This window comes from Nerophis ophidion, linkage group LG06 (assembly GCF_033978795.1).
Source record: "Nerophis ophidion isolate RoL-2023_Sa linkage group LG06, RoL_Noph_v1.0, whole genome shotgun sequence".
NCBI lineage: Eukaryota > Metazoa > Chordata > Actinopteri > Syngnathiformes > Syngnathidae > Nerophis > Nerophis ophidion.
The window spans coordinates 7,615,604-7,631,458 of record NC_084616.1 but is presented as its reverse complement, the minus strand read 5'-3'; the positions used below and the strand labels follow the sequence as shown (position 1 = coordinate 7,631,458).

The window sequence follows — 15,855 nt, the reverse complement described above, 5'->3', positions numbered from 1 at the left end:
ATGAGAAAATGTGTACGTATAAAATGTGCGTTGTCATATCATGAGTGTAACATTTTAATTTTGTGTTCATAATGACAATTTACTAGGTAAAGTTGTCATTTATGAGAAAAAGTTGTCATTTAAAAACATGAAGAAACTTTACAGGATGATAAAATGAGCAAATGTGGTCATTCAAAAAGATGAAAGTTGTTGCTTTATACAAATAAAATCATATCATGACGAAAAAATTGTGATCCTAAATGAATGACAACAGTTAACATTTCAGAAGGAAAACTCATTTTACAAGAAGTAAGTTTTTATTTTCGGAATAAAATTGTAAATACAAATTTTTCGGGACATAACCGCTCTAATGTTTAAATGTGAAGTGCTAGAAAGAAAATGAAATAAAAAGTTGTCATAATATTAGATAAAAGTATTTATATCATGAGAATAAAATTGTAATATTACAAACAAAAAAAAGTCACTTTTATCGGATGAATGTTGCAGTTTTTTTCTAAAAGTTTTCCTATTTTGAAAATGAAATCAAAGAGAAAGTCGAATTTTTTTTTTGCAAACCAGTCTTAACATGATGAAAACTTGTCATTTTTGAAGATAAAAGTTGTTTAATCCTGTTCGTAAAACAAAAAATCTTCATTTTAGGAGAAAAAGTTCCAGTTTGAGGAGAAGGAATATGTGATTTTGCAAGATAAAAGTACGGAATGAGAATAAATACTTTCACAGACACAACATTTACAATAAATACTTTCACACACACAACATTTACAATAAATACTTTCACAGACACAACATTTACAATAAATACTTTCACAGACACATTTACAATAAATACTTTCACAGACACACTTACAATAAATACTTTCACAGACACAACATTTACAATAAATACTTTCACAGACACATTTACAATAAATACTTTCACAGACACAACATTTGCAATAAATACTTTCACAGACACAACATTTACAATAAATACTTTCACAGACACATTTACAATAAATACTTTCACAGACACACTTACAATAAATACTTTCACAGACACAACATTTACAATAAATACTTTCACAGACACATTTACAATAAATACTTTCACAGACACAACATTTACAATAAATACTTTCACAGACACAACATTTACAATAAATACTTTCACAGACACATTTAGAATAAATACTTTCACAGACACATTTACAATAAATACTTTCACAGACACAACATTTACAATAAATCCTTTCACAGACACAACATTTACAATAAATACTTTCACAAACACAACATTTACAATAAATACTTTCACAGACACATTTACAATAAATACTTTCACAGACACAACATTTACAATAAATACTTTCACAGACACAACATTTACAATAAATACTTTCACAGACACATTTACAATAAATACTTTCACAAACACAACATTTACAATAAATACTTTCACAGACATAACATTTACAATAAATACTTTCACAGACACATTTACAATAAATACTTCCACAGACACAACATTTGCAATAAATACTTTCACAGACACAACATTTACAATAAATACTTTCACAAACACATTTACAATAAATACTTTCACAGACACAACATTTACAATAAATACTTTCACAGACACAACATTTACAATAAATACTTTCACAGACACAACATTTACAATAAATACTTTCACAGACACATTTGCAATAAATACTTTCACAGACACATTTACAATAAATACTTTCACAGACACAACATTTACAATAAATACTTTCACAGACACATTTACAATAAATACTTTCACAGACACAACATTTGCAATAAATACTTTCACAGACACAACATTTACAATAAATACTTTCACAGACACATTTACAATAAATACTTTCACAGACACACTTACAATAAATACTTTCACAGACACAACATTTACAATAAATACTTTCACACACATTTACAATAAATACTTTCACAGACACAACATTTACAATAAATACTTTCACAGACACAACATTTACAATAAATACTTTCACAGACACATTTACAATAAATACTTTCACAGACACATTTACAATAAATACTTTCACAGACACAACACTTACAATAAATCCTTTCACAGACACAACATTTACAATAAATCCTTTCACAGACACAACATTTACAATAAATCCTTTCACAGACACAACATTTACAATAAATACTTTCACAGACACATTTACAATAAATACTTTCACAGACACAACACTTACAATAAATACTTTCACAGACACAACATTTACAATAAATATTTTCACAGACACAACACTTACAATAAATACTTTCACAGACACAACATTTACAATAAATACTTTCACAGACACAACACTTACAAGTGTGAAGAGAACAAGTCAAAAGTAATTTTACAAGGAACAAATCGTTCAGTTTCATTTTAAAAGAATTTGTTTTATTTGACAAAAAATGCAATTAAATGACAAGCCACGATAAAAAAACTAAACAAATTATTTATATTTATATATATATATATATATATATATGTAGTACGTTGTCATTGTGAGAATAAAGTCTTTAAAAATGGCAATTTTAACTCCCTACCTTACAAAAAAACAAAATTGTATAAATATTATAACGATGTCATTTATTATTATATTAGTATTATCATTATTCTCTTCATTTAAATCCTCTCTTCACTCATAACTTTCATGCAAGGTTATAAGAAAGTCATATCCCTATAAAAAACAAGAAACTAATTCCCCTATACGAATAAAAATATGTAACTTTACAAGATAAAAATGGTGGTGCAGGCCCTGCGATGAGCTGGCGACTTGTCCAGGGTGTACGCTGCCTTCCGACGGATTGTAGCTGAAATAGGCACCAGCGCCCCCCGCCACCCCGAAGGGAATAAGCGGTAGGAAATGGATGGATGGAAAATGGTGGTGCAATGGTATTATGAAGAAATGTTGTATTCTTATGAGAATTTATATTTCATTTGACAAAAAAACACAATTAAATGACAAGTTGCAATTAAAAAAATATATACATATATATATATATATGTATGTGTATATACTGTATATATATATTTATATGTATGTATATATGTATATTAATACATGTGTGTGTATATATATTTATATACTGTATATATATGTATGTATATATATATATATATGTATATATTATATTTTACTAGATGTTATGTTGTCATTGTAAGAATAAAATCTTTTAAAAAATGTTTAGGTTGTCTTAAAATGTTAGTAGTGCTCAACCCCTAAATATGATAATAATTATAATAATCATCATTTAAAATGTTATTTTGTGCACTTTTCTGGCTGCGAGGCAGTAGCAATAGTTGTCATCATCCCAAGATGCAGCAGGAGACAGCAAAAAAAGGTCAAAGGTGTTAAGTATACAAAAATACAAAAGACTAGTGCAGCTGGGAGTGCACGACAAACTTAGACTTGATTACGAAGGAGAAGAGGTGCTGGCAAAGAAAGTAAAGGTGCTGCAAAGACAAGTAACTGCGAGTGGAAACTAGAAAATAAGAGTGCTAAAATGATCTCTAGATGTTTGTGTTCTGGAATCAAGTGCAGGAACGTCGTGTTTGTTTCCATTTCCAGCTGTTAGCTTTGGTCAAGGGAACATTTAGTGTTTGAGACAACACTTTGTGCAGCCATCCTTGTTTCAGCCCCGCACCACCATGGCCGTCAACAGCGGACGCTTCCGCTGCCCGTCCTGTCGGCACGAGGTGATCCTGGACCGCCACGGGGTCTTCGGCCTGCAGCGGAACCTCCTGGTGGAGAACATCATCGACATCTACAAGCAGGAAGTCGACGCTGACGCCGGCAGGTGACTTAAAAAAAAGCAAATACGGAGGATGGCGTCGAACATGAGATTCATGACTTCCTGTCCAGGCCCGTCGCCGTCACTCCCTCACTTCCTGTCGAGGTCACCTGCTCCGAGCACCACGGCGAGAAGGTCAACATCTACTGCGTGACGTGCCAGCTGCCCACCTGCTCCCTCTGCAAGGTCTTTGGACAACATCAGTCCTGTCAGGTGCAACCTCTGGACCACGTCCTCCAGAACAAGAAGGTAGACCCCGTCAATCAATCAATCAATCAATCGTGGTTCATATATTGGTCATCAAATATTTCCATGGAAACTGTTTATCAGGTTCAAACTGATGAAATCCATTAAACAGACAAGAAGCAAGGAATTAAACAGAGACAAAATTCAATTTGGCTCATTAAGGAGAAACGTCTGGACTGTACTCTTTGTACTAGGGATGCACCGATTAATCTGTAACCGAATATATTCGGCCGAATATGGCAAAAAAAAGCCACATTCGGCCTTCGGTGGAATGAGTTAAGAACAAGGCCGAATAGTGGCGTGTGACGCAATTTTTTGACGCAATCAACCAACGTGCGGTGACGTTGGGATATGTTGTGTACCTGTATAAGTGTATGAGGTTACAAGCACACACTTATTCAGATTTAGTGGGGCCTCTGTTTACATTATTAGCTTGTTGTGTAGGCTACCTATATAAATGTATGAGGTTACAAGCACAAGCTTAATTGAGATTTACTTGAGCCTTCTGTTTACATTATTAGCCTGTTGTGTAGGCTACCTGTATAAGTGTATGAGGTTACAAGCACAAGCTTAATTGAGATTTACTTGAGCCTTCTGTTTACATTATTAGCCTGTTGTGTAGGCTACCTGTATAAGTGTATGAGGTTACAAGCACACACTTAATTGAGATTTACTTGAGCCTTCTGTTTACATTATTAGCATATCTACTGTGGCTAAGCAGACTTTTGCCAAAAGGACAATAATTCATTTGTTGTGGGTTAATCCACTTTAATGCACTTTATTTTTTGGGGGAATGCATGTTTTGTTTGAAGGCCTAATATAAATGAAAAACTTTGTGCTTTTTTTGAAAAGCAAAGGCTACTGGAATATTTAAAAAAATGTCAGTATTCAATAAAAAAAATACTTTATTTGAAAGACATGTCTGAATATTTATTCTAGGCTATTTATGCAATATTAAAAAAATTGTGAAAAACTGCATTCATTATTCGGTATTCGGCCAAGCGTTTAAGTTTTATTCGGCTTCGGCCACAAATTTTCATTTCGGTGCATCCCTACTTTGTACAGTCTTCCACCGCGCTCTGACGAAAGGTCGCACGCCTCCTCTTTTATTTGGACTTTCCCTGATTACATGGCAACAGCTGTTTCCAAAGGGAGGGGGGGTCGTAAACAGCCGTCGCCTTTGGTTGCAAAACATTTCAAGTAAAGGTGCCCGAAGGGGGGTCAGGTCCTGCTTTCTCCGTCAAGACAAAATCTTCCTGTGGATTACAATAGATCAACGAAACCGACACATTCATGTTGCTCGTCAAGACAAAATCTTCTTGTGGATTACAATAGATCAAAGATACCGACACCTTCATGTTGCTTCCCATCCTACACATTGGAGTTTTACAAGCCTTTTGATTGGCAAGATCAAAGACAGCTTTTGTTTGCTTGCCGGGAACTCATTGAAACACAACATTTTGTGATAACTTAGATACAATTATTCTGACACTGTTGCATTCAACCAGTCTTCCTTTTAGGAAGTAAAACACCCTGCTTAATCCCAAGTTCTTTTGGGAAACATAGATGTTGAGTAAAGAGAACTATATAATCGCCTGTGTATCGGCTGGGGACATCTCTGCGCTGCTGATCAGCCTCCGCTTGGGATGGTTTCCTGCTGGCTCCGCTGTGAACGGGACTCTCGCTGCTGTGTTGGATCCGCTTTGGACTGGACTCTCGCGACTGTGTTGGATCCATAATGGATTGATCTTTCACAGTAGCATGTTCTCATAGTCATCATTGTCACCGACGTCCCACTGGGTCATTATTGTCACCGATGTCCCACTGGGTGTGAGTTTTCCTTGCCCTTATGTGGGCCTACCGAGGATGTCGTAGTGGTGTGTGCAGCCCTTTGAGACACTAGTGATTTAGGGCTATATAAGTAAACATTGATTGATTGATTGATTGATAATATGAAGGTTTTTTACTAAAGCTGCAGGAGACCAGCCCTTACAACGCGACAATAGCATCAGCAAGCCAGGTCTAAATCCAAACAAAAGAGTCAGCTTAAGTAGAGCGAAAACAGCCCCTCTTGTCCAGAACGGAGCAGAGCTGCTTCTTCAAAATAGATAAGGAACTGGCCAAAACAGCTCTGTAAGCCGACAAACAGGAGCTCTTAAGGCAAAACAAAGAGTTAACAAGCGGACATAAGATAAAAGCAAGGAGGTCACTGTGAGAATAATTGAATATAAGTTGTCACACAACTCTTATGCTTAAAGGCCGTTGTTATAGTTATCTATTGTGCTTTTTTCTGCTTCATGCGAGGGGGCACACAACTTATCTTCCACGGCATATGAGGGGTCTCCTCGCCGCAGATGTTTTCTTTGTTTTAGCCCGCTGACAACCAAGGCCGTACCAGGACCTTAACGAAGGTAAGACAAAAACACGCAGACAAAGCAGAGACAAGGCCATCACAAGGCCCCCAGCTCCCTCTGTCACGTACTGGAAGCTGCTTTGCATGAAATGTGTGACCCCTCCCTTTAGAGGCGGCCTCAGTGATGTTAACGAGGGAACTCCTGAAGAAATAGAGGAGCGCGTGGGGCTGTACCTTAGAGCGTGGTGGGAGACTGTGACTGAGTGTGCAGCCCCAAACCTTTCTCCCCATGAACAAAATTGAACTTTTGTCTCTGCCTAATTCCCTCTTCTTGTCTTGTTTAATAGATAGTTTGCGGTTTGAAGCTGACGGTCACCAGAATACACACTAAATGGGAAAACACTAGCTGCTTTAAACATGACTATGGATTAAAAAGAACACTTAAAAAGAGTACACTGCTTTTAAAATGTTACATTTATTTGCACTATTTCCAGAAAAAAATCTAAATTCTATGAAAAACCACTGCAATTTTACAAGATCTTCTCCACGGGGGTAGCGGGGGGTTATATTGTAGTGTCCTGGAAGATTTAGTGCTGCAAGGGATTCTGGGTATTTGTTCTGTTGTGTTTTGGGGCGGATGTTCTACCGAAGTGTGTTTGTCATTCTTGTTTGGTGCGGGTTGACAGTGTGGCGCATATTTGTAACAGTGTTAAACTTGTTTATACGGCCACCCTCAGTGTGACCTGTATGGCTGTTGAGCAAGTATGCGTCGCATTCACTTGTGTGTGTGAAAAGCCGTAGATATTATGTGATTGGGAACGCAAAGGCGGTGCCTTTAAGGTTTATTGGTGCTTTGTACTTCTCCCTACGTCCGTGCACCACTCTGTACTGCGGCCTTTTAAAAAGTCATACATTTTACCTTTTTGAAACCGATACCGATAGTTCCCGATATTACATTTTAAAGCCGATAATATCAGCAGTCCGATATTATGGGATATCTGTAGTACAAGCCACGCCTGCACCTAGTTGAAGGCAGGTGTATTGTTCTCTCACGCGTGTCCTCAGGAGGAGCTGAGGGAAGGCGTGTCTGCCCTGCTGGAGGTCAACCACAAAGTGCAAGCCTTGATTGAGCAGCTGGACCACACCTGCAGGAGCATGGAGGCAGGTCACATCAGGACATGTTTCACTATGTTAGAGGACTATTCCACAGTGGGAGGAGCCTAATTATGTGCGTGTGTGTGTTCTACAGGAAAGCGCCAAGACTCAAAAACAGAACGTGTGTGACAAGTTCAGCCGAATGTTTTCAATCCTGGACGAACGACGCAAGGTCAGCCTCACACTGATGCAAAAATTAATAGATAAATTATAATAGGGATTATTATAATTGTTGATTATATAATTATGTTATTTTGTGTGATAATAACTTTATTACTATTTTTTTACTATTAATATGGAAATATGAATCATATTACTAATCATTTTCATTAAATTATTAATATGGGGATAATAAAATAGGAATTATTATTATTGATTATATAATTATAAAGTTATTTTGTATAATAATAACATATTTATTACTATTTTATATTAATCATGAAAATAATAATTTTCATTAAATATTAAATCATTAATATGGGAATAATAAAATAGGAACTGGTATTATTACTGTTATTGATCATATAATTATAAAGTTATATTGCATAATAATATTTTTATTACTTTTTATATTATATTAATCATATAAATATTAATAATTTTCAGTAAATATGAAATTATTAATATAGGAATAATAAAATAGGAATAGTTATTATTGTTATTGATTCCATAATTATAAAATTACTTTGAATAATAACTATTAATATTTATTTTCCATTAATAATGTAAATATTAATCATATTACTAATAATTGATATTAAATAATTCCTATAGGAATGTTAAAATAGGAATCATATTATATTTGATTATATAATTATACAGTTATTTTGTATAATAACTATTACTATTTAATTTCTGTTAATGAAAATATAACCATGTTACTAATAACTTTCATTAAATATAAAATTATTCATATAACAATAATAAAATAGGAATTATTGTTTATATGATTATAAAGTTATTTTGTATATAAATAACTCGATTTCTATTTATTTTCCATTAATAATGTAAATATGAATCATATTACTAATCATTTTCATTAAATTATTAATGTGGGTATAATAAAATGATAAATAAATGGGTTGTACTTGTATAGCGCTTTTCTACCTTCAAGGTACTCAAAGCGCTTTGACACTACTTCCACATTTACCCATTCACACACACATTCACACACTGATGGAGGGAGCTGCCATGCAAGGCGCCAACCAGCACCCATCAGGAGCAAGGGTGAAGTGTCTTGCTCAGGACACAACGGACATGACAAGTTGGTTGGTTCTAGGTGGGATTTGAACCAGTGACCCTTGGGCTGCGCACGGACACTCTCCCACTGCGCCACGCCGTCCCCATAAAAGGAATTATTATTATTATATAATTACAAAGTTATTTTGTTTGATAATAACATATTTATTACTATTTCATATTAATCATGCAAATAATAATTGTCATTAAATATTAAATTATTAATATGGGAATAATAAAATAGGAATTGGTATTATTACTGTTATTGATCATATAATTATAAAGTTATTTTGCATAATAATATTGGTATTATTTTTTATTTTATATTAATCATATAAATATGAATCATTTTCAGTAAATATGAAATTATTAATATAGGAATAATAAAATAGGAATCGTTATTATTGTTATTGATTCCATAATTATAAAGTTACTTTGAATAGTAATAATATTTTTTCAATTAATAATGTAAATATTAATCGTATTACTAATATTTTTTATTAAATATTAAATAATTCATATAGGAATGATAAAATAGGAATCCTATTATAATATTTGATTATATAATTATGAATTTATTTCGTATAATAACTTTATTACTATTTAATTTCTGTTAATGAAAATATTAATCATGTTATTAATAACTTTAATTAAATATAGAATTATTCATATCACAATAATAAAATAGGAATTATTATTATTTATATAATTATAAAGTTATTGTGTATAATAATAACTTTATTACTGTTTATTTTCTATTAATAATGTAAATATGAATCATATTACTAATCATTTTCATTAAATATTAAAATATTAATATAGGAACGCCGATATAATGATTAGTACTTTATTATGATAATAGTAACAATATTATCATATTAATAAAGATAGTATATTAGCTACTGCTACTACAACTTCTACTTCCAATCATTGTAATGATTATCTAACATAATGATAATAAAAATATCATAACAATGATAGTACAACTGCCACTACGAGTACAAATTATTAAATGTAGTATAATGATGATATGATTACTTTAATAATAAAAAAAATGATCATCTTTATGACCGTCCAACTACTACTACTATTATTTTTAAATATAAGAATACAACTATAATAGTTTATTATTATTGAATATAATAGTGATATAATAATTAATATTATCATAACAGTACAATTACTACTGCAACTACTACTAATATTATTAGTAATTCTGTATCAAATATATTTAGTATTATAATAATATTGATAACAAAAATAATCATTTTAAATTTGATTGAAACTGCCATCACTGTGAAGGCGATGATGGAGCGAATCAGCTCTGAGGAGGAAGAGACGACAGGCCACGCCCAGCTGCTGGCATGTTGCTACGGCGACAGCATCGAGGCCAACAGGAAGCTGGTGGAGACGGTCAGGAGCAGCATGGAGGATCTCGACATGGCCGCCTTTGTCCAGGTCAGGTCCAGGTCTCTGCTGGTGTTAGCACGCTTATATCCATAGTGGATCTAACATAATAGTGAGAGTCCAGTCCATAGTGGATCTAACATAATAGTGAGAGTCCAGTCCATAGTGGATTTAACATAATAGTGAGAGTCCAGTCCATAGTGGATCTAACATAATAGTGAGAGTCCAGTCCATAGTGGATCTAACATAATAGTTAGAGTCCAGTCCATAGTGGATCTAACATAATAGTGAGAGTCCAGTCCATAGTGGATCTAACATAATAGTGAGAGTCCAGTCCATAGTGGATCTAACATAATAGTGAAAGTCCAGTCCATAGTGGATCTAACATAATAGTGTGAGAGTCCAGTCCATAGTGGATCTAACATAATAGTGAGAGTCCAGTCCATAGTGGATCTAACATAATAGTGTGAAAGTCCAGTCCATAGTGGATCTAACATAATAGTGTGAGAGTCCAGTCCATAGTGGATCTAACATAATAGTGAGAGTCCAGTCCATAGTGGATCTAACATAATAGTGTGAGAGTCCAGTCCATAGTGGATCTAACATAATAGTGAGAGTCCAGTCCATAGTGGATCTAACATAATAGTGTGAGAGTCCAGTCCATAGTGGATCTAACATAACAGTGAAAGTCCAGTCCATAGTGGATCTAACATAATAGTGTGAGAGTCCAGTCCATAGTGGATCTAACATAATAGTGAGAGTCCAGTCCATAGTGGATCTAACATAATAGTGTGAGAGTCCAGTCCATAGTGGATCTAACATAATAGTGAGAGTCCAGTCCATAGTGGATTTAACATAATAGTGAGAGTCCAGTCTATAGTGGATCTAACACAATAGTGAGAGTCCAGTCCATAGTGGATCTAACATAATAGTGAGAGTCCAGTCCATAGTGGATCTAACATCATAGTGAGAGTCCAGTCCATAGTGGATCTAACATAATAGTGAGAGTCTAGTCCATAGTGGATCTAACATAATAGTGTCAGAGTCCAGTCCATAGTGGATTTAACATAATAGTGAGAGTCCAGTCCATAGTGGATCTAACATAATAGTGTGAGAGTCCAGTCCATAGTGGATCTAACATAATAGTGAGAGTCCAGTCCATAGTGGATCTAACATAATAGTGAGAGTCCAGTCCATAGTGGATCTAACATAATAGTGTGAGAGTCCAGTCCATAGTGGATCTAACATAATAGTGTGAGAGTCCAGTCCATAGTGGATCTAACAAAATAGTGAGAGTCCAGTCCATAGTGGATCTAACATAATAGTGAGAGTCCAGTCCATAGTGGATCTAACATAATAGTGAGAGTCCAGTCCATAGTGGATCTAACATAATAGTGTGAGAGTCCAGTCCATAGTGGATCTAACATAATAGTGAGAGTCCAGTCCATAGTGGATCCAACATAATTTTGTGAGACTCCAGTCCATAGTGGATCTAACATAATAGTGAGAGAGTCCAGTCCATAGGGGATTTAACATAATAGTGTGAGAGTCCAGTCCATAGTGGATCTAACATAATAGTGAGAGTCCAGTCCATAGTGGATCTAACATAATAGTGAGAGTCCAGTCCATAGTGGATCTAACATAATAGTGAGAGTCCAGTCCATAGTGGATCTAACATAATAGTGTGAGAGTCCAGTCCATAGTGGATCTAACATAATAGTGTGAGAGTCCAGTCCATAGTGGATCTAACATAATAGTGTGAGAGTCCAGTCCATAGTGGATCTAACATAATAGTGAGAGTCCAGTCCATAGTGGATCTAACATAATAGTGAGAGTCCAGTCCATAGTGGATCTAACATAATAGTGTGAGAGTCCAGTCCATAGTGGATCTAACATAATAGTGTGAAAGTCCAGTCCATAGTGGATCTAACATAATAGTGTGGGAGTCCAGTCCATAGTGGATCTAACATAATAGTGAGAGTCCAGTCCATAGTGGATCTAACATAATAGTGTGAGTCCAGTCCATAGTGGATCTAACATAATAGTGAGAGTCCAGTCCATAGTGGATCAAACATAATAGTGAGAGTCCAGTCCATAGTGGATCCAACATAATTTTGTGAGAGTCCAGTCCATAGTGGATCTAACATAATAGTGAGAGTCCAGTCCATAGTGGATCTAACATAATAGTGTGAGAGTCCAGTCCATAGTGGATCTAACATAATAGTTTGAGAGTCCAGTCCATAGTGGATCTAACATAATCACTAAAGAGACAGAGTTGTTTGAAGGCAGATTTGTTGCCAGGACATAAGGTACAATACAATCAGCAAGATAGACCGTGTAGTATTTTATCCCTAAGTAGTAAAACATTTTATTGCAATCTTCCATCACATTTTCTCCACCTTTCAGATCTCCAAAGAGCTGATTGCAAAGTAAGTAGTGCTGACCTCAATGGATCCAAGTCTTTTATTTTGCTGACTGGAGCCACTTCCTGTCCTCCCGCCACGTCCTGGCTCCCCCAGGGTCCAAGCGGCCGCCAGCTTCAAACCGGCTGAGACGCCTCCCGGAGGACAGGACAAGATGAGGCGCTACACCTTCGACTTCAGCCGCCAGGAGCGCGCCGCCAGGAGCGTGGACTTTGTCCCGGGTCGCCTGCTGGTCGCCGACGCTTCTCCTGCGTCAGAACACTTGGCTTCACAACCAGAGGTGGAACCGGACCGAGAACCATTCCTGCCGCACTCGGAGCCATCGTTGGCACTTCTGGACGTCCTAAACCCGGACGATGGCGAGGAGGAGGTTCCGGGCCCGCCAGCAGAACCAGAGCAGGCGGAGGATGCGGAGGGGAGGGACTTGGCCCAGCGAGGGTCAGCACCCATGGTAGACATGCTGGGAGGTCCAATAAACACACAACAGGTCAGCACACGTCTTCTTCTGCTTCTAGCTGACCTTTCTCAACACGTACAGTGGACCCTCCAGTCTGTTTCAGTGTCAAACCATGGCCGTTATGAAGTGCAACGTATTTACCTGGGATGGTTATGTACCTGGAATTCCTCTGTTCCAGTGTCAAACTTCTGCTGTTGTTTAAAACTGGCTTAGCGATTAGCATGCCTGCGCATCGCTCGCTCTCGATGTGTAGCATGTTTTGCCTTGTCCTCCAGTGATAATGGTACTTGATGATGCTATGGAAATTCTGTTTATTTGTGATAAAGGAAGTGATTATATAAATACAGTCTGTTATACAGCATTATTCACATGTGAATAACATAAATACAGTCTATTATACAGCATTATTCACATGTGAATAACATAAATACAGTCTATTATACAGCATTATTCACATGTGAATAATATAAATACAGTCTATTATACAGCATTATTCACATGTGAGTAGTATAAATACAGTCTATTATACAGCATTATTCACATGTGAATAGTATAAATACAGTCTATTATACAGCATTATTCGCATGTGAATAACATAAATACAGTCTTATATAGCATTCACATGTGAGTAATATAAATACAGTCTATTATACAGCATTATTCACATGTGAGTAGTATAAATACAGTCTATTATACAGCATTATTCACATGTGAATAATATAAATACAGTATTATACAGCATTATTCACATGTGAGTAATATAAATACAGTCTATTATACAGCATTATTCACATGTGAATAATATAAATACAGTCTATTATACAGCATTATTCACATGTGAGTAATATAAATACAGTCTATTATACAACATTATTCACATGTGAATAATATAAATACAGTATTATACAGCATTATTCACATGTGAGTAATATAAATACAGCCTATTATACAGCATTATTAACAAGTGAATAACAAAAATACAGTCTATTGTATAGCATTATTCACATGTGAATATTATAAATACAGTCTATTATACAGCATTATTCACATGTGGATAACATAAATACAGTCCATTGTACAGCATTATTCACATGTGAATGACATAAATACAGTCTATTATACAGCATTCACATGTGAGTAATATAAATACAGTCTATTATACAGCATTATTCACATGTGAATATTATAAATACAGTCTATTATACAGCATTATTCACATGTGAATAATATAAAAACAGTCTATTATACAGCATTATTCACATGTGAATAATATAAATACAGTCTAATACGGTGTATAACATGTTTAGCCTTGTCCTCCAGTGATAATGGTACATGATAATGCTACGGAAATGCTGTAAGGAGGGGATTATTACATAATTAGCCGCCTGTCAGCCGGGGGACTACAAATAAATGCAGTGTCATCTTTAGTTAAACAGCACATACTTTTTCAGGAAAATGGTCCGATACTGATCGATCCCTCGTTATCGCCAAACCCGCTTGAAGTCTAAGGTGACGCTTTGCGTGATGATCCAGTTTTTAGGTCAATGTTTGTGCACTTCAGTCCTGGAGGTTCCGCTGTATGATGTATAACCTTTGACCCCTGCGCTGTCCACATGCATGTTCTTGGGCCCTCTACCTTTCTCCCCTTGTCAGCGTGAGGAGGGCGGGGCTGTGTCCCAGGCAGGCGATTGGACGGAGGGCCGGAAGGAGGCGGGACCAGGAGACATTTTGTTGTACCGGTCCGGCATGAAGCCGCCTCCCGGGAGCGGCGATGCGGAGGAGATCACGGATGATTCGCAGCCCCGCCCACTTTGCCCTCGGCTCCTCCCACCATCCGAATGCCACCAGAGCGCGGAGGTGGGCCAAGACGACAAGGGGGACGCTCAAGGGTGGGCGTGTCCTCCCGATGAAGGCGCAGACCAAACATTAAGACCTGAGAAGGAGAAGCTGAGCGATGCCTCGCCGATGGAGGAGGAGGAGGTGGAGGAGGAAGAGGAGGAGGAGGGCGAGGTGGAGGAGGAGGAGGGCGGCCAACAGACCAACAGGCTTCACAAAGTGGAGGCGTGTGATGAGGAAGAGGGCGTGGCTTCCTTCGATTCCCTGCAGGTCAGTGTCCCCCTGCTTGTGCCACCCACATGCTGGCGTGGCCACGCCCACTTCCTGTCCAAGAATGGGTTATTAGAAGAGGCTCGTTAGCACACTCACCATCACTTCTTCCTCATTAATCTCTACTTGCACGTTTCACAAGTGCGGCAAAACGCGGCCTGAAGGGGGGGGTAAGTGCCCATCACTCACCATTTGTTGAGTGCACTCCTGTCTGTCTGCACTTGTGCACTCAAAGTGTGCGAAAATGAAAGACAAGCACCGTCTTTTCAACCTTTTCCTCGTCGCTCACACTTGAAGTTCTCCAATAGATGAAAGAAGTACCGTATTTTCCGGACCGTAGGGCGCACCGGATGATAAGCGGGTCTATTTTCACACAAAAGGTACACCGGATTATAAAGCGCATTAAAGGAGTCATTTTATTATTAGGATTATTTTCTAAATGTCAAAGACGTCCTTGTGGTCTACAGTCTATTATACAGCATTATTCACATGTGAATAACATAAATACAGTCTATTGTACAGCATTATTCACATGTGAATGACATAAATACAGTCTATTGTACAGCATTATTCACATGTGAATGACATAAATACAGTCTATTATACAGCATTCACATGTGAGTAATATAAATACAGTCTATTATACAGCA

At 36.4% G+C, this 15,855-nt stretch overlaps 1 protein-coding gene across 4 annotated transcripts in view; it reads left to right on the top strand.

Moving 5' to 3' along the window:
* LOC133554140 (tripartite motif-containing protein 54-like) overlaps positions 1-15,855 on the top strand; it is a 30,873-nt gene that overhangs the window by 4,731 nt on the left and 10,287 nt on the right. For 2 of the 4 annotated variants that reach the window (XM_061902569.1, XM_061902568.1), the window contains exons 3-10: positions 3,650-3,825; positions 3,891-4,068; positions 7,484-7,579; positions 7,668-7,745; positions 10,115-10,270; positions 12,626-12,648; positions 12,739-13,129; positions 14,753-15,205. In XM_061902569.1, the coding sequence (XP_061758553.1) occupies positions 3,650-3,825; positions 3,891-4,068; positions 7,484-7,579; positions 7,668-7,745; positions 10,115-10,270; positions 12,626-12,648; positions 12,739-13,129; positions 14,753-15,205 (1,551 nt within the window). Of the gene's footprint in view, positions 1-3,596; positions 3,826-3,890; positions 4,069-7,483; positions 7,580-7,667; positions 7,746-10,114; positions 10,271-12,625; positions 12,649-12,738; positions 13,130-14,752; positions 15,206-15,855 lie in introns of all 4 variants that reach the window. The other 2 variants (XM_061902570.1, XM_061902571.1) reach the window with 2 other exon arrangements.